This window comes from Papio anubis, chromosome 1 (assembly GCF_008728515.1).
Source record: "Papio anubis isolate 15944 chromosome 1, Panubis1.0, whole genome shotgun sequence".
Classification (NCBI taxonomy): domain Eukaryota; kingdom Metazoa; phylum Chordata; class Mammalia; order Primates; family Cercopithecidae; genus Papio; species Papio anubis.
Window position 1 is genome coordinate 120,549,022 of NC_044976.1, and position 25,847 is coordinate 120,574,868.

General features: G+C 38.4%; 1 protein-coding gene and 1 long non-coding RNA gene across 5 annotated transcripts in view; one reads left to right on the top strand and one right to left on the bottom strand.

Moving 5' to 3' along the window:
- Window positions 1-25,847, top strand: part of VPS45 (vacuolar protein sorting 45 homolog) — an 82,054-nt gene that overhangs the window by 11,328 nt on the left and 44,879 nt on the right. For 2 of the 4 annotated variants that reach the window (XM_003892567.5, XM_003892568.4), the window contains exons 5-13: window positions 62-130; window positions 240-377; window positions 1,140-1,250; window positions 5,084-5,218; window positions 5,625-5,738; window positions 6,466-6,633; window positions 16,301-16,459; window positions 16,662-16,769; window positions 17,576-17,697. In XM_003892567.5, the coding sequence (XP_003892616.1) occupies window positions 62-130; window positions 240-377; window positions 1,140-1,250; window positions 5,084-5,218; window positions 5,625-5,738; window positions 6,466-6,633; window positions 16,301-16,459; window positions 16,662-16,769; window positions 17,576-17,697 (1,124 nt within the window). Of the gene's footprint in view, window positions 1-61; window positions 131-239; window positions 378-1,139; window positions 1,251-5,083; window positions 5,219-5,624; window positions 5,739-6,465; window positions 6,634-16,300; window positions 16,460-16,661; window positions 16,770-17,575; window positions 17,698-19,100; window positions 19,430-19,964; window positions 20,619-25,847 lie in introns of those variants that run through there. The other 2 variants (XR_002515955.2, XM_021923252.1) reach the window with 2 other exon arrangements.
- The window catches only part of LOC110740794, a 76,859-nt gene that overhangs the window by 1,582 nt on the left and 49,430 nt on the right, over window positions 1-25,847 (bottom strand). The window contains exons 2-3 of the long non-coding RNA XR_002515967.2: window positions 15,810-16,015; window positions 2,697-2,837 (exon numbers count right to left, since the gene is read on the bottom strand). This is a non-coding gene — a long non-coding RNA (uncharacterized LOC110740794). The remainder of the gene's footprint in view (window positions 1-2,696; window positions 2,838-15,809; window positions 16,016-25,847) is intronic.

Below are 25,847 nucleotides of genomic sequence, written 5' to 3' on the forward strand. Positions count from 1 at the left end.
ATATTACTGCTTGATACAATTGAAGTTTATGGAATGACTATTCTTGGTGCTTTATTTGCAGGAATTTTATGGTGATTACATTGCTGTGAACCCACATTTGTTTTCCCTCAATATTTTGGGTTGCTGTCAGGTATGGAAGGAAAGGTTTAATTTATCAGTTGAGAGTTAATTCAGCAAATAATTAGACTTGTAGGAGAAATTTCAAATATTTTCTCTGAATATATGTTTTTAACAAAAAGGGTCGAAATTGGGATCCAGCCCAGCTATCTAGAACAACTCAAGGGCTTACAGCTCTCCTTTTATCTCTGAAGAAATGTCCCATGATTCGTTATCAGCTCTCATCAGAGGCAGCAAAGAGACTTGCAGAGTGTGTTAAGGTATGGCATTACCTATTCCTGGTTCCAAAACATAACGGCCATCCATTTCTCTATCATATTTCAAAAACTAAAGCAATATTTTATTTACAACCAAGGACATGATTGTATGTTAGGTTTCTTTTCTTTGTTTTTTTTTTTTTTTTGAGACGGAGTCTCGCTCTGTCGCCCAGGCTGGAGTGCAGTGGCCGGATCTCAGCTCACTGCAAGCTCCACCTCCCGGGTTTACACTATTCTCCTGCCTCAGCCTCCTGAGTAGCTGGGACTACAGGCGCCAGCCACCTCGCCCGGCTAGTTTTTTGTATTTTTTTTAGTAGAGACGGGGTTTCACCAGGTTAGCCAGGATGGTCTCGATCTCCTGCCCTTGGATCCGCCCGTCTCGGCCTCCCAAAGTGCTGGGATTACAGGCTTGAGCCACTGCGCCCGGCCTTGTATGTTAGGTTTCTAAGCAAAGAGGTAGGTATATGTGATTTAAAACAAAAAGCAACATTTAGAGCTAAGATTCTTAGGTTTACCCCAAGAAACATACACAGGCTATTTAACTCTTTTTTGGTCCAGTTAAACCACTTATAAAATAGGGTTTCAAATTCTAACCTCTTAAATAGTATGCTACTAAACTTTGTGAGACTTTTGAATCCTTCAAATGGAAGATCTATGCGGATGCAAAGAACTATTGTTAAATGTAGCGTTTATTAATTTCCTATTTATATCATCTTTGTGTGTAACTAGTTGGTTGCACAAACCATCTTTCTTTCTCACCCACAGCAAGTGATAACTAAAGAATATGAACTGTTTGAATTCCGTCGGACAGAGGTTCCTCCATTGCTCCTTATTTTAGATCGTTGTGATGATGCCATCACCCCATTGCTAAACCAGGTACAAAACCCTTTCTTGGCATAATAGGAGGATGATTTCAAGTGATATTCATCAAAATACAGATATGGAAATAAAAGCATGGTCCACTTATTTGCCTCCTTATTTTTAGCTATTCTTGGTTTTGCTTTGCATTTCCCTGTGTTTTGGTATCATGATTCTTCCATCCACTGTCATCATTAACTCTTCTGCCTCATCCCTCCCATATCTTTCTGCCAGTACCTCCATGCCTAATCAAGACAGCTTCTTAATTCTGTAGATTCTATTTTCCAGTGTTTCCGTCTGTCTCCTCATTTCCATTCTTACAGCTATTGCCTTGGTCTAGACCCTAATCTCTTGCAAGAATATTGAAATAGTCATCTACTTGATTCCCTACTTTTTATTTCTTCTCACTCTAAATGTTCCACAAATACAATGAAAACTTTTCCTAAAGCACAGCTCTATCTTACTACTCTTGGCTTAAAAACCTTCATTGGTTCCCATTTGCCTACTAGGTTAAAAAACTCCTGAACTTGGCATCCAAGAGCCTTCACAATGTGGGCTAAACCTCTTATGAAACCTAGAGCTCACTACTTACGTAGATAATGCCACATGGTTTCCTGCCAGCATGCTTTTACTGTGACTGCTTTCTAAACTCTAGAATGTTTGGAGTACCTTCTCTTCCCATCTTCACCTATCAAAATACTGCTGTTAAAACCACTCAATCTGGCCAGGCATGGTGGATCATTCCTGTAATTCCAGCACTTTGGGAGGCTAAGGTGGCTGGATCACCTGAGGTCAAGAGTTCAAGACCAGCCTGGCCAACGTGGTGAAGCCCCGTCTCTACTAAAACTACAAAAAAATTAGCTGGGTGTGGTTGCACACACCTGTATTCCCAGCTACTTGGGAGGCTGAGGCAGGAGAATCGTTTGAACCCTGGAGGCGAAGGTTGCAGTAAGCTGAGATCATGCCACTGTACTCCAGCCTAGACAACAGAGCGAGACTCCGTCTCCAAAAATAAATAAATAAATAAATAAATAAAATGATTTATATGAATAATAGCAAAGAATAAAAAAAAAAAAAGAAGAAGAAGAACCGGGCACAGTGACTCACACCTGTAGTCCTAGCACTTTGGGAGGCCGAGGTGGGTAGATCACCTGAGGTCAGGAGTTCGAGACCAGCCTGTCCAACATGATGAAACCCTGTCTCTACTAAAAATAGAAAAAAATTAGCCGGACGTGGTAGCAGGCGCCTGTAATCCCAGCTACTCGGGATGCTGAAGCAGGAGAATCACTTGAACCTGGGAGGCAGAGGTTGTAGTGAGCCAAGATCACACCACTGTCCTCCAGCCTGGGCAACAAGAGCGAAACTCTTGTCTCAAAAAAAACACTCAAAAGCCATCTCCAACATCCAGCCATTCTTCAACATCTCCTTGAAGCCTGTATTCTTTCAGTCAGATATTGTTCTTACCTCCTGAAAATTCCTGTAGACCTGTAGACCTTTGTGTCTCTCTCATGTCTCATGCTGTACTTGCCATGTTGTAGCTTTGGCTGTTTACACCGTCTCCTACGTTACATATTTCTTCAAGGCAGACTGTATTTATTTTTTCTCCTGCAAGCATAAGAACAGGGCACATAGCAGGTGCTCCATCAATAGTGATTTTATATGTATGTATGTATTTATTTACTGAGACAGAGTCTCTCTCTGTCACCCAGGTTGGCGTGATCTCAACTCACTGCAACCTCCACTTCCCAGGTTCAAGCAATTCTCATGCCCCAGCCTCCTGAGTAGTTGGGATTACAGGCGTGCACCATCATACCTGGCTAATTTTTGTATTAAGTATTTTTAGTACAGACAGGGTTTCGCCATATTGGCCAGGCTGGTCTCAAATTCCTGACTTCAAGTGATCTGCCCGACTCGGCCTCCCAAAGTGCCAAGATGACAGGTGTGAGCCACCGCGCCTGGCTGTGACTTTGTATTTATAGAGAAAGGCACAATCTATGTTTCAGTTTCTTCCCAGCTTATATGCTAAGGGAAATCTGTGGAGTGAAACTTCTCTGTAGTATAAAATAACCTTATATTCCTAAATTCAGAGTAATATATGTTCACCAAAGAAACTTTTGATAATATCAAAAAGTGGAAAGAAAATTAATTGCCTATTATTCTGTCTTGCAAAGAAAAGCAACTATTTATCCCACAGATTTCACTAGGGACTTGTTTTGTGCCACGTACTAAACTAAATACTAGAGATAAAAGGTTAAAAATTATAATTTCTGGCCTCAAAGAGCCCATGGTGCAATGATGAGAGAAATAAACATAATTTTAATTATAGAGTAAATGCTAGAAGCATGCACAAGAAGCTATCCGTAAAAACATAAAACATTTTGTTGTACTTTTTTTTTTTTTTTTTTTGAGGCAGAGTTTTGCTCTTATTGCCCGGGCTAGAGTGCAATGGTGTGATCTCGGCTCACTGCAACCTCTGCCTCCCGGGTGCAAGCGATTCCCTGCCTCAGCCTCCCGAGTAGATGGGATTACAGGAATGCGCCACCATGCTCAGCTAATTTTGTATTTTTAGTACAGATGGGATTTCACCATGTTGGTCAGGCTGGTCTCGAACTCCTGACCTCAAGTGATCCACCCACCTCGGCCTCCCAAAATGCTGGGATTACAGGCATGAGCCACCATGCCCAGCCTTGTATTTATTTTAAGTGCTCTAATGGAACTTGCTTTTTCAGGAATTCCTTTGGCAAATATTTTAGGAAATAAGCACCTTCTTTTACAACCTTCTAAATTATTTGTTAATAAATCTAATTTTCTTAAGATAAAATATGTATATAAACATTTCTAGCATTTAGATTCTAGATGCAGAAGGGAACGTGCTAGAAAATACTTCATTTTGTCTAACAGACCTATGACTGAAAGTAATCTATTCTCCATAAATGGTGAAAAGGGAAAATTTGGAGATTTCTCATTTCCAGTTTTACCAAATAAATTCACATTTTGTGAGACTGGAAACCAGTCCTTCCTCACAACTCCCATTAGGTAAAAATATAAAATAAAATGGATTCAGAGGTAAGTTTCTGAATCTCCCAGTGTTTTGATCAACTCACAAGGTTTTTCTGATAATATTAGTGTTCCCAGGATAAATATAGTACCACTCAAATCTGCAAGAACACACTTCTCATGCTGCAGAAAACCACAGAAGCATACAGGAAATGGTACAGCTTGTAACTGCAGTACCAATATAGCTCTATCTGTGAAGCCAAAAATATACCCTTAATTCACAGGCAAAAAATTGGAGCTAATGATAGCTCTAATTTGTTGTCTTTCTATCAAGAATATTAATCTTGCTGCCCTTTTTCCAAAAATGTGAAATCTAAAAGTATTTTGACTTTTTTTCAGTGTTTAATCAATTAAAATGACAATCTTGGGAGGCTGAGGCGGGCGGATCACGAGGTCAGGAGATCGAGACCATCCTGGCTAACACGGTGAAACCCCGTCTCTACTAAAATACAAAAAATTAGCCGGGCACGGTGGCGGGCGCCTGTAGTCCCAGCTACTCGGGAGGCTGAGGCAGGAGAATGGCGTGAACCCGGGAGGCGGAGCTTGCAGTGAGCCGAGATGGTGCCACTGCACTCCAGCCTGGGCGACAAAGTGAAGACTCCGCCTCAAAAAAAAAAAAAAAAAAAAATGACAATCTTAATGCTTATGATAGCACAAAGTATTAGTAAAATTTAACTAGAGAATCTTCATGTAAAGAAGACTAGTTAAAGAATGTTATCAGTTTTTGTTTTCTTGAATGTTTACTATTTCCATATTTTGTCAGTTACCTTTTTTTTTCATAATTCTTTATTTAGTGGACATATCAGGCCATGGTCCATGAACTACTAGGCATAAACAACAATCGGATTGATCTTTCCAGAGTGCCGGGGATCAGTAAAGACTTAAGAGAGGTGGTCCTATCTGCTGAAAATGATGAATTCTATGCTAATGTAGGTGGTTTAAATTTTTTTTAATTGTCTTTAGTTGTTTTTATGTAAGAAGATCAATATTGGCTTGTTAGTATGGGGGCAGACATGGGATTTCATGTGAAAGGATGATAGAGGCATCCTGTGCATAAACTGCCTCTCAAGGGAAGGCAGAAGATTTGGATTCTGACCCTTTAGCAGTATTTTTTTCATAGAGATCACGTAGTTAATTACTTCTCTCCCCTCCAGTAGCTGTTTGTGAGAATAGTAATGCTATTCATCACCAGTGTCCCAGCTAATGTCCAAATTTGGTAATTAAAATGGAATTTCCCTGCCCTTCAATTCTGCGTTCCGAATTCTTTTTCACTTCTTTTAAATTTTCTGAAAGTCAGACTAGTTGATGATGTGCTTCCGCCTTTCTTTTTCACAGAATATGTACCTGAACTTTGCTGAGATTGGTAGCAATATAAAGAATCTCATGGAAGATTTTCAGAAGAAGAAACCAAAAGAACAGCAAAAACTAGAATCAATAGCAGACATGAAGGTAAATTGAGCATGTACATGAATGACTAACATGTGAGAGTTTGGAACTATTCATGTAAGCAACACTTTTGGAATCTTCTGGGTCTGATTTCTACCTTGATTGATTTTATTTGGTTTGAGGCTTATTTTCTATAATGTCTTTAAACAATATAGCAAAAAATTCATAATAAACCATGTGCTTCTTTCCATTTTTCAGTAATATCTGGACTATTTAAAGACTCAATCTATTGCCAGGCACAGTGGCTCACGCCTGTAATCCCAGCACTTTGGGAGGCCAAGGTGGGCGGATCACCCGAGGTCAGGAGTTCGAGACCAGCCTGACCAACATGGTGAAACCCCATCTCTACTAAAAATACAAAATTAGCCGGGTATGGTGGCACATGCCTGTCATCCCATCTACTCAGGAGGCTGAGGCAGGGGAATCGCTTGAACCTGGAAGGCAGAGGTTGGGAGGTTGCAGTGAGCCGAAATCACGCCAGTGCACTCTAGCCTGGGCAACAAGAGCGAAACTCTGTCTCAAAAAAAAAAAAAAAAACAAAGACTCAGTCTACCAACATATACCAGTTCTTCTCTTCTTAAGCATAACAAAATGCCATGTGGCTGAAAGTTGTAGATGCTTTAATCAGGGCTGAAAAACATCCCCTGCTTTCCCTACCCCCCCAATCAATACATGCTTATCCTTGGTCAAAAAATAACAGAACCTCTCATTGATGTTTTTCCCATGGCAGGCCTTTGTTGAGAATTATCCACAGTTCAAGAAAATGTCTGGGACTGTTTCAAAGCATGTGACAGTGGTTGGAGAATTGTCTCGATTGGTCAGTGAGCGGAATCTGCTGGAGGTTTCAGAGGTTGAGCAAGAACTGGCCTGTCAAAATGACCATTCTAGTGCTCTCCAGGTCAGTCCAATTTGATGAGCACCTACTATGTGTAAGGCACTGTGCCAGGCAGAGCAAGAGATAAAAAGGCAAGTAATCCTTCTTCGCCAACATGGAATTTAGTCCGACAAGGAGCTGAGATGAGAACACAAATTGATATTGTTTAAGATAGATCTATAAAAAGAGACACAAGAGAAGTGTAATGTGCAATTCCTAAGCGTTCAGTTAATTAGTATGAGGGCAGCCTAGTCTACTAGAAAGAGCACTAAACTAGGGCCGGGCGCGGTGGCTCACGCCTGTAATCCCAGCACTTTGGGAGGCCGAGACGGGCGGATCACGAGGTCAGGAGATCGAGACCATCCTGGCTAACACAGTGAAACCCCGTCTCTACTAAAAAAATACAAAAAACTAGCCGGGCGAGGTGGCGGGCGCCTGTAGTCCCAGCTACTCGGGAGGCTGAGGCAGGAGAATGGCATAAACCCGGGAGGCGGAGCTTGCAGTGAGCTGAGATCCGGCCACTGCACTCCAGCCTGGGTGACAGAGCAAGACTCCATCTCAAAAAAAAAAAAAAAGAAAGAGCACTAAACTAGAATCAGAAGATCTGGATTGGAGTGTTTGGTATACCACTTACAGGCTTTGTGACGTGGAGTTGTTGACTTAATCTCTGAGCCAGTTTCATTATTCGTAAAATAGGTATATTAATACTCATCTCACAGAGTGGTTAGGAAGACTTTAAAAGATAAAACGCGTATTAAAATGTATTATCTAAGTTTATTCATTATTGAAGTCTGCTTTTCATCGCACCAACATGTTGATGCCTGCTATATGTACATACTACTGCTGTGAGGATCTAGGAGTACAAAGATGAATAAGATACCACATTATAGTCGGGAAGAAAGAAATTTAAACCAGCAATTGTAACACCATGCACTATGTGCTATATTAGAGGTATTTACAAAGGAATATGGAAATACAGAGGAAGGACAACTGTTTTCCCGAAGGATGAGGCTTCTTAGCACTTCTTAGGGAAAATAACATCAAACAGGGAAAAGGAAGAAACATTCTCAGCAGAGAGAATGCAGGCATGAAGATGTGAAGAAATAAATATTGATATATATATTTTTTCTTTCTATATATAAAATATTTATATTTGAAATATACATATATTTAAATATATATATGGGAACAGAGAATAGTTCAGTGTGGCTAGTACAGGATACAAGATGAGTGGTCTTAGACTAGAAAGACTGACTGAAGCCAGGTTATGGCCATTGGAAGAAAGTTGGGCTTTAATCTTAAAATGATGGGGCCTCCCAGAGGATTTTAGAATAGCAATATAATCAGACGCTGGCCTCAAGAAATGTATAGTCTAGTTGAAGACACAAAACTAAAGCACAAGAAAAAATTCGATAATGTTTCAAGATGATAATTAAGTCATAATTGTAATACTGACTGTAACAGGTTTTGAGGTTATTAGGAACAGTTTCTTAGAGAAGGCAAGATTAGGATGGACCACAAAGAATGAATAGAATTTGGGGGAGGAGTTCAGTCAGGAACAGCAAAAGCAAAGATGTAGAAGTACGCAGGAAGTAATAAACAGTTTGACCTGTAGAGAGTGAGTATGAAACAGAATTAGATAAAATTGAATTGGTAAACAAAAAACAGTTTACAAGCTTTATGAAGAGGCTTGTAAGAATTTATACCTGCTGGGATAGGCAAAGAGATCCAGTATAGGATCTTATGTAGAAAGTTGAGGTGGTGAAGGCAGTATTTTAGGAAATGTAACCTAGTAAGGATGCTTTAGAGGTGAAAAAACAGGTCAGAGAGACTTGTAGACTTACAGTGATAGTAGCAAAAATGTACAGCAAGGGGCAGAACTGAAAAACATTTCAAAGGGAGAAGAAATTAAATGACAGGCTGGATATAAAGATAGAATAAATCAGAGGTAATTCCATGATTCCTGAGAAATGACAAAGTATGATGTCACTGACAAGTAATTTAGGAATACGAGTCCTTTAGGAAATAGCCATTTCTAAGCCACTTACAAGAAGCACATTTCCCTGTTAATAGGACCCTATATTCTAAAGCTTAGCTTCTTTCTTTCCCAGCTACAGTTCCACTTTATTCTATAAGATAATGCCAACCTGGTATATTGGAAACAACTCAGGTTTTGGACCCAGACTGGCCTGACTTATATCCTACCTCTCCTTACCAAAGTTTCTTTGGGAAAATTACTTAATTTGCCCAAGTCTTGGGGATAATGATTTCAAATTTTCCGACTGTTATGATGATTCAATGAGATATGTAAAATGCTTCACATTTAATAGGTGTTTTGTAAATGTTGGTTCCCTTCCTCTAAGCATGATTTTTTTTTTTACACATAGTGCAACCAAAAGAAAAAAGTCTACCTGTGGGTGCTCTAGTTATACCAGGGTCTTTACTGGGATTTATTGTTGTTGGGTTTTGGATCAGAACCTAAAGTCGCATTCTTTTTAATCACTAAATAGTATCCTTTGTAAAGATGTATCCTAATGTATTTAACATGGCCTTTAAACAACACTACTAATAATATTTTATAGTTGTTTTGTGGGCCTAATAGAAATGTCCTGATATTTATCACAAAAAAAATGAGTTTTCTGCCTCATATTAAATAAAAAACAAAATTGTGTCCCATAACTACATTTTAATTTCTTATATTTGTTTATCATTTGATTTTTCCCTTGGAAACAGTAGAACCACACTTAATCACTAACCAGTTTTACTGTCTTTATTTGTATCTCTCTACATATGGAAAGCAATTAGAAAAAGTTATTGTAATAACTTGTCTGAAACTTTATTTTTATGTTCACTTCAAAAGAAAAATAGTCACTTTAAAAATATAAATTCTATTTGTGATCCACTTTTTATTTTTAAAACTTATCTTTTGAAGGTTTTCTTGTCTAGGGTATTGGGATTTTACAGTGAGTAGTTGATTTGGAGTCCCCCCATCATAAAGGACTTCTTTGGCAACACAACTTAAATAGTCTATAAAGGAATCTTTTGTTTGATAGTAAGTGGATGTCAGGGGCCTGACTTCTAGAGGGGTTATAGCATTCCTTGGCTTGACCTTAGATGATAATACGTCATGAAGCAGTGAAATGAGGTTTGTGAGTAGAGATGGGATTTGCTTTATTGAATAGTAAGTATCATGACAAGAAAAAAAAGTTCACATATTGCTAAAAGTTAACTTAAAAATTGCTGCCATTCTAACCATTATTTTGTAGGCTAATGAAAATTTCATTTAGAAAGAATTTCACTGGATCCAAAGTGAAATTTACTACCACTGAAACATATACATATCCTTAGAAGAGATTTATTTGATTAGTAATGAAGATTTGCCATACCATGAAGAAAAGGCATCTTTAGAAAGGGAGCAATTCCACCCTCACCATCTTCCCCATACCCTGCCCCCAATGCCCAGTCTGTGTTGTCATATCACAGCTTTTCATATGGAGAGAGGAACCAGTCTATTTTATATCTTTTCCTGACCTTGCGTAAAGATCTCAAATCATCCTGTTAATGATACTTAATAAGGACTCAATCAATATTTATTAGAAAAATGAGGAGTAAGAGCTCTATTTGAAGCAGTATAGAGTAGTGGCTAAGAACTTGGACCTTTGGTGGCTTGGGTTTGAAAATAATTCCTAACCACTCTAAGCCTCAGTCTTACCTCAAAATTGTTGTGAGAGTGCAATGAGCTAATACATGTAAAACGCTTATGGTACTTGGTACTTACAGCTTTCAAGAAACATTAACTACCAACATTACGAGTGTTATTATTTGATGATACATTTAATTTTCTTAATGGCATCCAAGACTTGTTTTTTAGTTCATTGATAGCCGCATATCTCTCTGATTTCAGAAAAGTGTTTTTTTTGTTTTTGTTTTTGTTTTTGCCACTCATTAAAATTATAAGAAAAGTGGTTGGGACACATTGAACTGACTGGCAGTTTTACTTTGATTAATTAAATGTAAAAATGATCCTTTTACTCTAAAACAACATTTAGCCAGTATTTTAGAAACAGTGTTGATCAGCGGAAGATCTACTGCAAAGCTAAATTTTATGTTGACTAGTCATTAAGAAAAGGAATACTGACTCAGATGTATTTACCAGTCGGTAGAATTGGGTCTTGTCTGCTTTCTATCATTTTTCCCAGATAAGCTTTTCATATTCACACAACACTGTTCTCTCAGACTGTTAGGCTCATTTTTATCAGATCAGCATGTAGAAGACTTCTGCCAATTCCATCTTACTGTCCTAATCTGTTGGTTTATTTTGTTATATTCTGACTTTACTACATTACTATAGTAGATAACAAAGAAGGGATCCTGTTCTTTAGGTTAAACTAAAACAAAAAAAAATGGAGACTATCTTTAATTACCAAGACCATCTGTAATCTGTATAATAGTTTAAAATATGTGTATGTCATAATGATTTCTTCTTGCTCTGCTGCTTCATCATAGTTTTGATAGAAGAAAACAGAAAAGTAGAAAAGCGTTCAGCCAGAAACAATGGAAGAATCTCTAAATATCAGAAAAGAAGAATGGTTTTCTCACTGATATCTTATAAATGAATGTTAGTTCCTTTAGGAAACTTGATCTCCAAAGACACTATTTTTGCTTTTCTTTTCCTTTTCTTTTCCTATTCCTTGATTAGGCCCACACAAATGTTAGAGTTCAGCGCAAGGTTTTTGAATCCTGTCTTCTTAAGTAGATGACAGTTTTCTGTTTTGCTCTTTACTCAGTCATCGTTATAATATGACAGTGTCGTTTTCTAATAGTCACAAGGCTGATGGAAAATTTAATAAGAGAAACCAAAAAATTATGTAATTCAGTTATATTTCCAACAGATAAATACTACCATATAGCATATACCTGCTTTGTAATTATAAGCCTCTCTGATTCTTTTTTCTCCTCTTCTCTGGTTAGTGCCCTGAAATCTCAGTGTAACGTAGGCCACTATCAATCAAGTTGATAAGTAGCTATGAGGGAAATCCTTCAAAATGAAGCCAAAAGATAAAGTGGGATCAAGGCAGACAAAAAGGTCCTGCTTCTCCAAGGACTGATACAGCTGAAAGAAAAGAAAGAACTCAGCTTGTACCTACAGGTTTCTTTTCATGAGAGAATAGATACCTCTAGCTAGAACATGGACCTGAGCCATGAGTTGGGTCCTAAGGGCTCAAAAGTAGGCAAAATAGTTACTCAAAGTAGGTCTGGTCAGATCTGGGCCAAGTCCTCAATGGAGAACTAAGAGTCAAGCCAAGCAATCTGAATACCAGTACCAAGTCTCAAGGAATAGAAGTGGATTTTGTTTATGATTGATGCATAATGATTGTACAGATTTATGGAATACAATGTGATGTTTCAATACATGTATACATTGTGTAATGATCAAATCAGGGTAATTAGCATATCCATCACCTTAAACATTGGTCGTTTCTTTGCGATAAGAACATTTAAAAACCTCTCTTCTAGCTATTTTGACATATGTAATACATTACTTTTAACTCTATTCATCCTACTATGCAGTAGAACACCAGAACATATTCCTGCTCTCTAGCTGTAGCTTTGTACCTATTAACCAATTTCTAACCACCCCCATCCTTCACCATCCCATCCTCTGGTAACTGCTATTATGCTCTCTACTTCTATGAGTTCTATGAGAACAACTTTTTTTTTTTTTTTTTTTTTTTTTTTTTTTTTTGAGACGGAGTCTCGCTCTGTCGCCCAGGCTGGAGTGCAGTGGCGCGATCTTGGCTCACTGCAAGCTCCGCCTCCTGGGTTTACGCCATTCTCCTGCCTCAGCCTCCCAAGTAGCTGGGACTACAGGCGCCCGCCACCTCGCCCGGCTAGTTTTTTGTATTTTTAGTAGAGACGGGGTTTCACCGTGTTAGCCAGGATGGTCTCGATCTCCTGACCTTGTGATCCACCCGCCTCGGCCTCCCAAAGTGCTGGGATTACAGGCTTGAGCCACCGCGCCCGGCGAGAACAACTTTTTACTCTCATGTGAGTAAGATCATGCACTATTTGTCCTTCTGTGTCAGGCTTATTTCACTGAATATAAGTCCTCCAGGTTAATCTGTTTTGCCACAAATGACAGAATTTCATTCTATTTCATGGCTGAGTAGTAAATATTTCATTATATATGTATATATGTATGCTGCGTTTTCTTTTCCTTCTTCTCTTTTTTTTTCTTTTTGTTGAGACAGGGTCTGGCTCTATCACCCAAGCTAGAGTGCAGTGGTGCAATCTTGGCTTACTGCAATTTCTGCCTCCCAGGCTCAAGCTACTCTCCCACCTCATCCTCCCCAGTAACTGGGACTACAGGCATGCACCACCATGCCCAGCTAATTTTTTTATTTTTGTAGAGACAGAATTTCACCATGTTGCCCAGGCTGGTCCCCAGCTCCTGAGCTCAAGCAGTCCGCCTGCGTCGGCCTCCCAAAATGCTGGGATTACAGACCTGAGCCACCATGCCTGACCTAAATACTGCATTTTCTTGATCCATTCATCTGTTGATGGACATTTAGGTTGATTTCATATCTTGGCTATTTTGAATAGTGCTGCAGTAAACATAGGAATGCAGATATCTCTTCAACATACTGATTTCATGTCCTTTGGATATATTCCAAGTAGTTGGATTGCTAAATCATATAGTAGTTCTATTTTTAATTTTTTAAGGAACCTTCATACTGTTTTCCATAATGGCTGTACTAATTTACATTCACCAGTTGTATGTAAGGGTTCTTATTTCTCCACGTTATCACCAACACTTATCTCTAATAAGAAACAGCCAAGAGTCAAGATCTACGTGAAGGTAACTAGAAAAGGACAGAGACTGATTACTGCAAATAGTCTTTGACTGTCATCATACCAGTTTTGTGAATTTATAGTTACTTGGGTTTCTCAGATTTGCTTAAAAGTACAGAGACAGATCAGCCAGAAAAGGTGGTAGGAGAGTGACTGCAAGGGCAGGAAATGAGGCATTGTGCCTATAAGAAAAGTAACAACAGAAATCCCCAGTGGGATTTCTTTTCTTTTTAAAAATTTTTTAAAATGTTTTATTTATTTATTTTTTTGAGACGATTTCACTCTGTCGCCCAGGCTGGAGTACAGTGGCACATAATCTTGGCTCACTGCAACCTCCGCCTCCCAGGTTCAATCTATTCTCCTGCCTCAGCCTCTTGAGTAGCTGAGACTACAGGTGCCCACCACCACACCCTGCTAATTTTTTGTATTTTTAGTAGAGACAGAGTTTCACCATGTTGTCCAGGCTGGTCTCAAACTCCTGACCTCAAGTGATCCACCCACCTCGGCCTCCCAAACTGTTGGGATTACAGGCGTGAGCCACCACGCCCGGTCCCCAACGAGATTTCTTAATGTTTTAAACTTATGCTGTTGATTGAGATACATACATAATTTGTACCTGAAATTTCTTCATATTATAGTAGAAAATAGTGGAACATTTGAGCAGGTACCCTAAATGGGCTGTATTCCATGGCTGCTCTAGGGGGGAAGATACCATGAAGGGAAAAAAATAAGAAAAATCTTACAAATTTGGGATCAAAATCTACAGAAGTTTCTCCCTTTTTGATCCCTTAAGGATGATGGTAGTGAAATAGTAACCAAAAAAATCAACAATAGAAATCTCTCTCATAGAACTCTGTACTTGAAAGCTACATGGGAGGTTCCCCATTATCATCATAGTCCCTAGTCAGTGTGAACAGAAGAGCTCTTAGACATTGAACATGGTTGTTGTCAGGTACAAAAGAGATAATGTATGTGAAAACATCTTGTAAGTTGTAATCATATAGTTGATAATTATGTCCTCAGAATTCAGTGCCCTTTAAGGCTCTTGCCAGCCTTTCAACCCAAGCCATTTCTTCCTCTGATTTCCATATTTATTTTGATAGTGCCACTGTTTTTAGTCTCTCACACTGGTTCCAATACTTACTGATTCTTCAGGACCTTTGGCAATTGTCACCTCCTTTATGAAGTCTTTCCTAATTTCTCAACAACCCAGTATATTTTCTCTTCCCCTTTCTCTCCCCTTCCTCTTTTGCACTGATTTTCAGCTTTTGCTTTTTGTTTTCTTTTGTTTTTTTACATACATATGTTTCTGTTATAACACCACATATTTGTTCCTGAAAAACCTCACATTCTATAAAAACATGCACTAAAAAAAGGGTTATGAGAATATAGGGTTATAAGCAGACCACTTAAAATCTACATGACTATAAAAAGAAATTAAAAATTCATATAATTTTTTAATCAGAGCCCTAATAAAAATAGTAACAATTATAATAAAAATACTAGCATGGTTAAATCTCCACTGGCATTTGCACCTAGAAATAGAGCCAGTCCATCCTCTGCAGCCTTATTCCTGGGTCTCATGTTTTCTTCAAATTATAAGGTCTTGAAAATACTCACTTCTCATAAAGACTACTTTGTCAAAATTAAAAATACCATATGGAGATATCTTTCTTCATCAATCAGTGTTTGATTGTTATTTTGTTTTGTTTTGCTTTTTAACACAGTGCAATATATTTGCATCCTTTGTATTTGCACTTGCCCTTTCCCTGTTTAGCATAACACAGTGGAAAGTGCAACAGTTCTTGAAGCTACAAAACCAAGTACTTCTTGCAGAACACACGTCTGTAGGATTATCATCTTTTTTTCTTAAGGTATTGGTAAGGCTTCCCCTTTAATCGTAAGAAAGCGTATCCATTCTGGAAAAATTACATATGAAACAATATGCCTTCTGTGTTAAACTGACACCATTTCCATATTTATTCATCTCACAGAACTAAAGTACATTAAAGAAACATGTATGTAGCAGAATAAATTATATTACTTTGATCATCGTTCACCCCATTGACTGTGAACTCACTGGGAACAGGAATTGTCTTTAACTTATCTGTGTGCCTGCAACAGTGCATGACATACTGCCTTATGGGGACTCAAAAAGTATTTGTTGACTTAAATTAAATTATTTGTTCTGCTGTATAATAAATATAAATCTGTACTATATGGAAGGTCCTGAATGTGAAGATTAAAAAATGTAAACATGGCTTCTCCTGGCCCCCTTTTCTGTCGGTACCTGCCTCTTAAAATCATTAAGTACTAAATTTAGAGATTACGTGCTATTACATACTTACCTCTGTCAACCATGTTGAGACATGTTCTGATGCTTCTTAGAGATTAAGCCCAGTCTGTGTAAAATTCTACCAACTTTGTCTCCATTTCACATTATTACTAAGAGAAAGCAGTAGGGTTTGCAAATCAACTAGTCAGTTTTGTTGTGCTGTATTGATTCAAGTGGTGGAAATAGTTCCTTCTTTCAGCAAGGAAATTACAACTTCAGCTAGTGGAAAAGAAAAAAAAGAAAAGAAAAGAAAAGTGGAACTACCCATTATTAAATTCATTTTTGTCACAAAGCAATTACAATGGAAATGTATTTCCTTATTTAATTCTTACCTTGGACAAAAGGCATTTAATTTTCTATAGTTGAGACAGTTGCTAAGTATATGACTTATAATTGTCATAGTAGTGATGTATCACTACCATTCAATAATTATTAGATCTAAGGCATTGTACAACAGATCACTCAAGTGAAAGGGGGATAAATATAAGTTCTATCTTTCTTCAGAATGTAAAAAGGCTTCTGCAGAACCCCAAAGTGACAGAGTTTGATGCTGCCCGCCTGGTGATGCTTTATGCTTTACATTATGAGCGACACAGCAGCAATAGCCTGCCAGGACTAATGATGGACCTCAGGAATAAAGGTGTTTCTGAGAAGTATCGAAAGGTAACCAGTTTCCATATTAGCCCACCAAACAGGAACCAACTCTGTTATTATATTCTTAGCTCTAACAAATGATAAATCATATTATTTTTATTTACAGAAATGTATAAATCTGTATTTTCATTTTTGTTTGCTTAATAAAATTATTTTCTTATGAAATGGGCTTCCTGATCCCTAAGCAATCAAAATTTGCTTCTCTTAATAGCTCGTGTCTGCAGTTGTTGAATATGGTGGTAAACGAGTCAGAGGAAGTGACCTCTTCAGCCCCAAAGATGCTGTGGCTATCACCAAACAGTTCCTCAAAGGACTGAAGGTATAGACATCTCCTCTATGCTCTCCTAAGTGAGAACAGTCGAAGCCCCTGAGGCTGAGAGTGAATGAATATGATCTTCAAAGTATCTTGAAGATTGCTGCTAATTTAGTACTATATCAATTAAATGAAATTAAAACTGACATCCTCTTGAAAGCTTTTTCTTTTAGTGCTTTCTGTATTAGAACTGTATCAGCATTGGACCAAATAACTGGGCGGGAAATAACTGGAGATATTTCCGGGAAATACTCAAGAAGAAAAAGACAAATGGTTCTGATAATCACAGATATTTTACTCCATTTGTTTATAATTAAAGATTTGTTAGGTAGTTTCTTAAGGAAATTAAAGATGAAGCAAACATTTGATCTTTTAAAAATACTTAACTGTTTTCTTAAAATACTCAAAAATTAATTCTAATCTGCTAGCCTTTCTTATGTTTCCTGAAGTTTTTCTGTTTTCCTGGGTATTTCCAGTCTTTTTTGTACATGATCCTTTCCTTTTATTTGCTCTACCTATCATTTAACATTTTCACAGAAGGGTAAGAGGCAGTGAAGACATGATAAAGGATTTAAGCAATCCCATTTTTAAAAATTCCTTTACAATAACTAGCCCTAAATTACAGAGTAATTTTTATGAGATTAGAACATTTCTGACTGATTAAAATAATTGTGAAATTTACCACAGTTCCTATTTAAATCTATCCCATGAAATCTCTATTGAGTGTATATCCTTTTCTGATATGAATATTACTAATTCTTGTATTGCTAGTTTCCCAAAAATGACATAAGAACCATTTTCCCCTGTTTTAGGGAGTAGAAAATGTATATACACAGCATCAACCTTTCCTACATGAAACGCTGGATCATCTCATCAAAGGAAGGCTTAAGGAAAACCTATATCCTTATCTAGGCCCCAGCACACTCAGAGACAGGTAAGCTAACAAAGATATTAATAATAAAAGCCAGAAACACTGAACAAATAGAAAATTTAGAGTAATGTTAAGCACTAAAGCTGAGGTTATAGCATTCTTCTCCTTTCTTCTGTTAAGATTCTTTTAGTTTTACATATGTCAGTATTAGATATGAATTCCTCTGCTAAGTCTGAAACATTTATTTCTTTTGTACTAAAGAAACAAGTGTTTTGGAGTGCCTCAAATCCTTCTGTACTTCAGTATCAAACCAGTTTACTTATGCCAATTAAGGTTCTGTTCGATGGCATCTGGCATTTGGTGTTTCAAACATTAAGGCCAAAAATAGACTTGCTGCCTGATTGCCCTCCAGAGCAGGTTGTTACTATTTTTACTGAGGACTGGACTTTGCCAAATGTTGCCAGCACACAAACTGAGAGACCTAATTAATAAAGTACATTTGTTACACAGGAGCAAAGGATGGCTTTCTTTTTGAGTATTAACTAAAGGAAGCAATAATTGTCATCTTAATCCAGTGGTTAATTTTTAATAAAAACAAAACTTATCCAGAACAACTTATTTAGGCCAACCCGAAATTTTAAATATTGTATACATAAATTCTACCTAGTTAAAAATTATATTGTTATATTTCTTAGTTGGACCACATGTTATCTAAAGGGGCTAACATATATACTTGAATCCTATTGGATAGATTAATGTGAAAATTTTACTGTTGACATAATTGTTCTATTATTTCAGTTAATAGACATCTAAGAGCCTTGGAAGTATAGTGTTTTATAAACATAATGAGATTCTGAATGGGAAAAATGTTTTGAGATACGTAAATGATTCATGTGATAAAGTGTATTTTTTCACGTTGTCCTTTGAAAAATTTTTTTCTGTAATTTGGTACAGAACAGGAAAAAAAATCATCTTTTAAAAGTCCAAGGTTGAGAGGCAGAACATTTGGTGTTAAATTCAGAGACACTCATTCAGATAAAATGTTTAAGGACCTTGGGATCAAGATCCAGAAATGTCAGCTAAGTGGGAAGAATGAACGCCAGCCCAAAGTTATGCACCTATCTGAGAGGCTTTTTTAAAAACATAACTATTCTTGAACTTTCGCATTAATGTGATAAATAAAAACATTAATTTGCTTATGAATTTATATAAGAATTACTGAACAAGAAATTAGCTATTTATTGCCAAAGGGAAACCATAGGCCACCAGAAGAATGTACTGTGCGTGATCAGTACACAGCAGAAAACCTTTCTAATTTACATAATTCATTCCCACACAAAGCTCAAAATTATATTCCTTGAACAAAATGCACATTTATCAGTTGTCAACATCTGTTACCATTTGTCACTATAACCTAAGTATGCATATAGTTAATAATTCAGTTGCTTTGTCCTTTTATACAACAGATGTTGATTGAATGCTTTCAGTATGTCAAGAGCTGTTGTAGATGCTGGCGATATAGAAGTGACAGGAAAGACAAGGTACACGCCCTCAAAGAACTTACATAGAGACAATGAGTAAACAAGTAAACTAATGAAGAATATAATTTTACTAAGTGCTATCCAGGAAATAAATAGGGTAATAAGCTTCAAAGTAATTGTAGGGGTGGGGAGGACTACTTTAGATGGAGAGAGAACCTATCTGAGAGGTGATATTTAAGATGAGCTTTGAGTCATAAGAAAGAACCAGACCAGGCATGGTGGCTCACGCCTATAATCTCAACACTTTGGGAGGCCAAGGCGGGAGGATCACCTGAGGTCAGTAGTTTGAGACCAGGCTAGCCAACGTGGCAAAACCCCGTCTTTACTAAAAACACAAAAATTAGCCTGGCGTGGGTGGCAGGTGCCTGTAATTCCAGCTGCTCATGAGGCTGAGGTAGGAGAATCACTTGAACCTGGGAGGTGGAGGTTGCAGTGAGCCGAGATTGCACCATTGCCCTCCAGCCTGGGCGACAGAGTGAGACCCCATCTCAAAAAAAAAAAAAAAAAAAAGCAATCACACGATGATTAGGAGAAAAAGCATCCAAAGCAGACAGAAACACCAGAGCAAAGGTCTTGAAGAAAGAGAGAATTTGGCAAGTTAATGAAACATAAGGGAGTGCTTGGCTGGAGCATAGTGAATAAGGAGGAAATAAGAGGTTGAAAGAGAGGCAGGGTTGGATCACATCGGTTCTCGACGACCCTAGTAAAGAGGTTTTTTTTTTTAATGTTATGGGAAGCCATTGAAGAGTTAAGCATATGAGTAACATGAACTTAATTGTGTTTTAAAAGATCATTTGTGGTGAGAATGGATTATTGAAGGCAAAAATAGAAGCAGAGAGACTACTAAGGAGATAACTGCAGTAGTCCAGGTGAGAAATGGAAGTGGTTTGGGTAGGAGGCCAAGAGAGAAGCCAGAATCAATAGACATATTTAATGACACAAATTTATGGAACAAAGGTAATAGAGAAGTCAAGAATAACTCTCAGGCTTTGAGGAGAAACAGAGTTTTGTTTGTTGTTCAGTTGGCGATGCCTATTAGATAACAAGTAGAAATGTCACATATTGAGAGTCAACAAAAATATTAGTAATATTAAAACCATGGAACTAGATAAGATCACTTAGAGAAAAAGCATAGAAAAGAGAAAATAAGAGAGCCCGGAACTAAGCACTGAGTAGAGAATAAGGAGCCAGCAATGGAGACTGAGGAGGAAGCAGAAAGGTAGGAGAAAAACCAGCAAAGCGTGGTGCCATCAAGAGCAAGTGAGTAATAAACTGCATCCAAACTCTGAGAGGTAAAGAAAGTGAAGAAAGTAAAGAATCCATCTGATATGGCAACATGAAGGTCTTTGATGATATTCTCCCCTGGTTTCAGTGAGGTTGGAAGCCAAATTAGAGGAGTTAACAAGATATAAGATAAATTGGAGACACTTAAGAAATTTTGTGGCCAGGCGCGGTGGCTCACGCCTGTAATCCCAGCACTTTGGGAGGCCGAAGTGGCCGGATCACAAGGTCAGAAGATCGAGACCATCCTGGCCAACATGGTGAAACCCTGTCTCTATTAAAAATACAAGAATTAGCTGGGTGTGGTGGTGTGAGCCTGTAATCCCAGCTACTCGGGAGGCTGAGGCAGGAGAATCGCTTGAACCTGGGAGGTGGAGGTTGCAGTGAGCCGAGATTGCGCCATTGCACTCCAGCCTGGTGACAGAGTGACATTCCGTCTCAAAAAAAAAAAAAATTGCATAAAGGAGGAAGAGAAATGGAGTGGTATCTAGAAGAAATTGTGGGCTCAAGAGAAAGAGGTTCTGGAGCATATGTGTAACCCAATGAGAATTATCCAGTAAAGAAGAGCAAATAGGTAATGCAAAAGAGAAAGAAAGTGCTACAGAAGTGAAGTCCTTAAGGAATCCAGAGAACAAATAGAGGGATTGCCTGTGATAGGTGCAGAGGTACTTTCATTTTAACAGGAGAGAAAGCAATATGTATAGATACAATAGGTTTGTAGTTTTGATGGTGAGAATCTGGGGTCATCATGTCTGATTTTTCTCAGTAAAATATGCCAGGTTACCAGCTAACATAAGGGGTATAAAGAAAAAACATTGTGGAACAGTCATCCTGTAGGCTAGGAATCAAGTTTAGTAGGGAAATATAAGTAGGAGTTCTAGGCAAGGTTGAATGCCTAGAGAGTTTTATGGTCATTGATTTAAAATATAGCCAGTAAGCTTAATTGTGTGTCTTTCCTCTGGAAAGTTTGAACCGCTTCAGATTAAACGTGGAAAAGACAACTAGTTGGGTCCAACTAGGATTTGGGGAAATGGAAACAGGAGAGTGTATTGGATCATGAGAAAGGTATTGGTGAATGAATTGGAGATTTGATGAGGCCAAAGAATTATTACAGAAGAGTATTAGTATAGGTAAATTGGAAGCTGAGAGGTAGTTATTGGATAAAGATATTTTGAATTCAAGATTTCATAGGGGGTTCAGAAGAAGTAATGAAGAAGTTTAGATTGTAAGCATGGATGTGGGTGGTTGTAGTGGGTAGAAGAAAAGATCAGGATTGCTAAGGAGACCAGGATGTTAAATGAGTAATCCACAGTGATGTTAAAGTCACTGAAAATCTTGAAAAGAGAAGGAGAAAAAGGAGGACAAGTAAGCCAGAGCTAAAGTCTTCAGGGAATAAAAGTGACCAGGAAAGGAAGTCAGGAAAAAGCAGTGCAACTACATTATGAGCTTCTAAAATAGTGGAAATTTTGAAGGAAGAAGGCAAAGAAATGGTTACAAAACTACAGTGAGTGTCACAGAACATACCTATACCACCTCCTGGCCATGCCTAACAGAAGGAATACTGCAAAGGACTTGAAAATACTCTTATTTGCCAATTCTACTTCTAAAAGCTTACTGTATAGATATTCCTGGCAAGTACACAAAGATACTTAAGCAAGGATGTTCACTGAAGTAATAGCAAAAAAAACTAGGAACAAGCCAAGTATCTATTAATAGAGGGCTGATTACCTAAACTACAGTACAATACTACGTATTCTTTTTTTTTTTTTTTTTTTTTTTTTTAATTTTATAGATGGAGTCTCGCTCTGTCGCCCAGGCTGGAGTGCAGTGGCCGGATCTCAGTTCACTGCAAGCTCCGCCTCCTGGGTTTACGCCATTCTCCTGCCTCAGCTTCCCGAGTAGCTGGGACTACAGGCGCCTGCCACCTCGCCCGGCTAGTTTTTTGTATTTTTTAGTAGAGACAAGGTTTCACTGTGTTAGCCAGGGTAGTCTCGATCTCCTGACCTCATGATCCTCCCGTCTCAGCCTCCCAAAGTGCTGGGATTACAGGCTTGAGCCACTGCGCCAAGCCTCTTTTTTTTTAATGCCATAACTCTTCATGGGTGATATGCAAAGCTTTCTAAGATATATTGGATAGAAAAGCAGAATGTTATAACATTTCTTTTCTTTTTTTTTGAGACAGAGTCTTGCTCTGTTGCCCAGGCTGGAGTGGTACCATCTTGGCTCACTGCAATCCCAGCCTCCTGGGTTCAAGATTCTCCTGCCTCAGCCTCCTGAGTAGCTTAGTAGAGATGGAGTCTTACCATGTTGGTCAGGCTGGTCTCGAACTCCTGACCTCGTGATCCACCCACCTCGACCTCCCAAAGTGCTGGGATTGCAGGTGTGAGCCACTGTGCCCAGCCATAACATTTCTTTTGGGTAAAAAAACTGTAGAATCCTGGGTGCAGTGGCTCATGCCTGTAATCCCAGCACTTTGGGAGGCCGAGGTGGGCTATTATTTGAAGTCAGGAGTTCGAGACCGGCCTGGCCAACATGGTGAAACCCCGTCTCTACTAAAAATGCAAAAATTAGCCAGGCATGGTGGCATGCACCTGTAGTCCCAGCTACTCGGGAGGCTGAGTGAGGAGAATCACTTGAACCAGGGAGGTGGAGATTGCAGTGAGCCGAGATTGTGCCATTACACACCAGCCTGGGTGATAGAGCAAGACTCTGTCTCAAAACAAAACAAAACAAAAAAAGTGTACATGTGTATAAATATGTGCTTGACTCTACATATGTATGTATATTTTATATATATAATATATTTTTACAAGCACATATATGTATAAATACAGTAACTCTCTTTTTTGTTTGTTTTGAGACAGGGTCTGGCTCTGTAGTGCAGACTGGAGAGCAGTGGCATGATTTCAGCTTACTGCAAACTCCGCCTTTTGGGCTCAAGCCATCCCACCTTGTTCTCGTAAGTAGCTGGGACTACAGACACATGCCACAGTACCTAGCTAATTTTTGCATTTTTATAGAGACAAGGTTTTGCCACGTTGCCTAGGCTTGTCTCAAACTCCTGAACTCAAGCAATCTGCCTGCCTCAGCCTCCCAAAGTGCTTGGATTACTGGCATGAGCCACCATGCCCTGCCTACAGTAACTATTTCTGAAACAATAATCAAGAAGTTGTCAATAGTCGTTACCTCTGGATATTGAGACAGTAGTTAGTTAGTTACATATCTATCCTTCTCATTAGTTATTGTATTAGGTATTGTAATCTTGAAGTAAATACTACGTTTTGTTAATCTTCGGGGTTTTCACAACATTTAACACAGTGATTTACAAATAGTAGATGTTCAATACATTCTATAGGCATCTCTTCTAGTTGATATGCCAATATTTATAGTTGGAAAATTTAAACCAGAGAATAAATTTAATTGATGCTATAGAAAATTTAGACTTTTGAAGTTCATAAACAATCCTCCTATAAAACTTTCTGGCTCTGCATTCACTTGGCCACACTATCAGCTCTAGCCACTTTCTTGGCCCTGTATTGTATTGAAAAGAGTCCTGGATTATAGTGATATTTATTATTATTTGTCTCATCATAATAGAAACTCTAGGTTTTATTGTTGCTATAATAATAGAAAATATCAAAGGAAATGTGGCAAGAACACAACTTTGCAAAACGAAAACACTGGTGAAAATTTTTTTAGCCCTAGCTGTTAAATTAGTGTTTAAGCTGTTTGGCAGTATAGCTATATCCACAAATTGGATTTGATCATTCTGCAGATGGGATTCTTGCATACCCTGTTTTTCAAGCTAATTTTTTTTTCTCACTCTAGAATTGCCTCTTGTCTCCGATAAAGGCAAGCAACTTTTTCATTTGGTGAGGAAATGGAGCTATATGATCATGCATTCCAGAATCAGTCAATTCAAAAAGGAAGTACTTTTCATGTTTACACAAATGTAGTAGAATCTTGTCACTACAGCTTATTTTTTGTTTCTGTGAAGCAGCAGTCCTTTTTCATTGACCTTTTTTTGTAGTAAATGCTCATAAGAACCGTATCATTTGTAAATATGTTCAAAAATTACAATTTTAGCCGTAAGTGTAATGCTCCACAAAATAGATAAAATGTTGCCTTTTGAAAGTTTGTGTTTCCACCTAACTTAACCACATATAAAAATAATGTTAAAAATTCTCAATAAGGCGGGCAATGTGGCTCATGCCTGTAATCCCAGCACTTTGGGAGGCTGAGGTGGGCAGATCACAAGGTCAGGAGTTCAAGGCCAATGTAGTAAAACTGCATCTCTACTAAAAAAATACAAAAATTAGCCGGGTGTGGTGGCAGGTGCGGTGGCAGGCGCCTGTGGTCCCAGCTACTCGGGAGGCTGAGGCAGGAAAATCGCCTGAACCCCGGAGGCAGAGGTTGTAGTGAGCCAAGACTGCACCACTGCACTCCAGCCTGTGCAACAGGGTGAGACTCCATAAAAAGAAAAAAAAAAAAAAAAAACTCTCGACAAACTTGGTATTGAAGGAACATACCTCAAAATAATAAGAGCCATCTATTCCCAACACTCTGGGAGGCTGAGGCGAGTGGATCACGAGGTCAGGAGATAAAGCCCATCCTGGCTAACATGGTGAAACCCTGTCTCTACTAAAAATACAAAAAATTAGCCAGGTATGGTGGTGGGTGGCTGTAGTCCCAGCTACTGGGGAGGCCAAGACAGGAGAATGGCATGAACCTGGGAGGCGAAGCTTGCAGTGACCCAAGATCGAGCCACTGCACTCCAGCCTGGGGGACAGAGCAAGACTCCATCTCAAAAAAAAAAAAAAAGCCTCCTATGACAAACCCACAACCAACATCATACTGAATGGGCAAAAGCTGGAAACATTCCCCTTGAAAACCGGCACAAGACAAGAATGCCCTCTCTCGCCACTTCTATTCAACAAAGTATTGGAAGTCCTAGTGAGGGCAATCAGGCAAGAGAAAGAAATAAAGTGCATCCAAGTAGGAAGATAGGAAGTCAAACTATCTGTTTTTAGATGACATGATTCTATATCTAGAAAACCCCATAGTCTCAGCTCCAAAGCTCCTTCAGCTGATAAACAACTTCTGCAAAGTTGCAGGATACAAGTCAATGTACAAAAATCACTAGCATTCCTATACAGCAACAACAGCCAAGCTGAAAGCCAAATCAGAAAGGCAATCCCATTCACAACTGCCACTAAAAAAATAAAATACCTAGGAATACAGCTAAACAGGGAAGTGAAAGAGCTCTACAGTGAGAATTATAAAACACTGTTCAAAGAAATCAGAGAAGCCACAAACAAATGGAAAAACATCCCATGCTCATGGATAGGAAGAATCAATATCATTAAAATGGCTATACTGCCCAAAACAGTT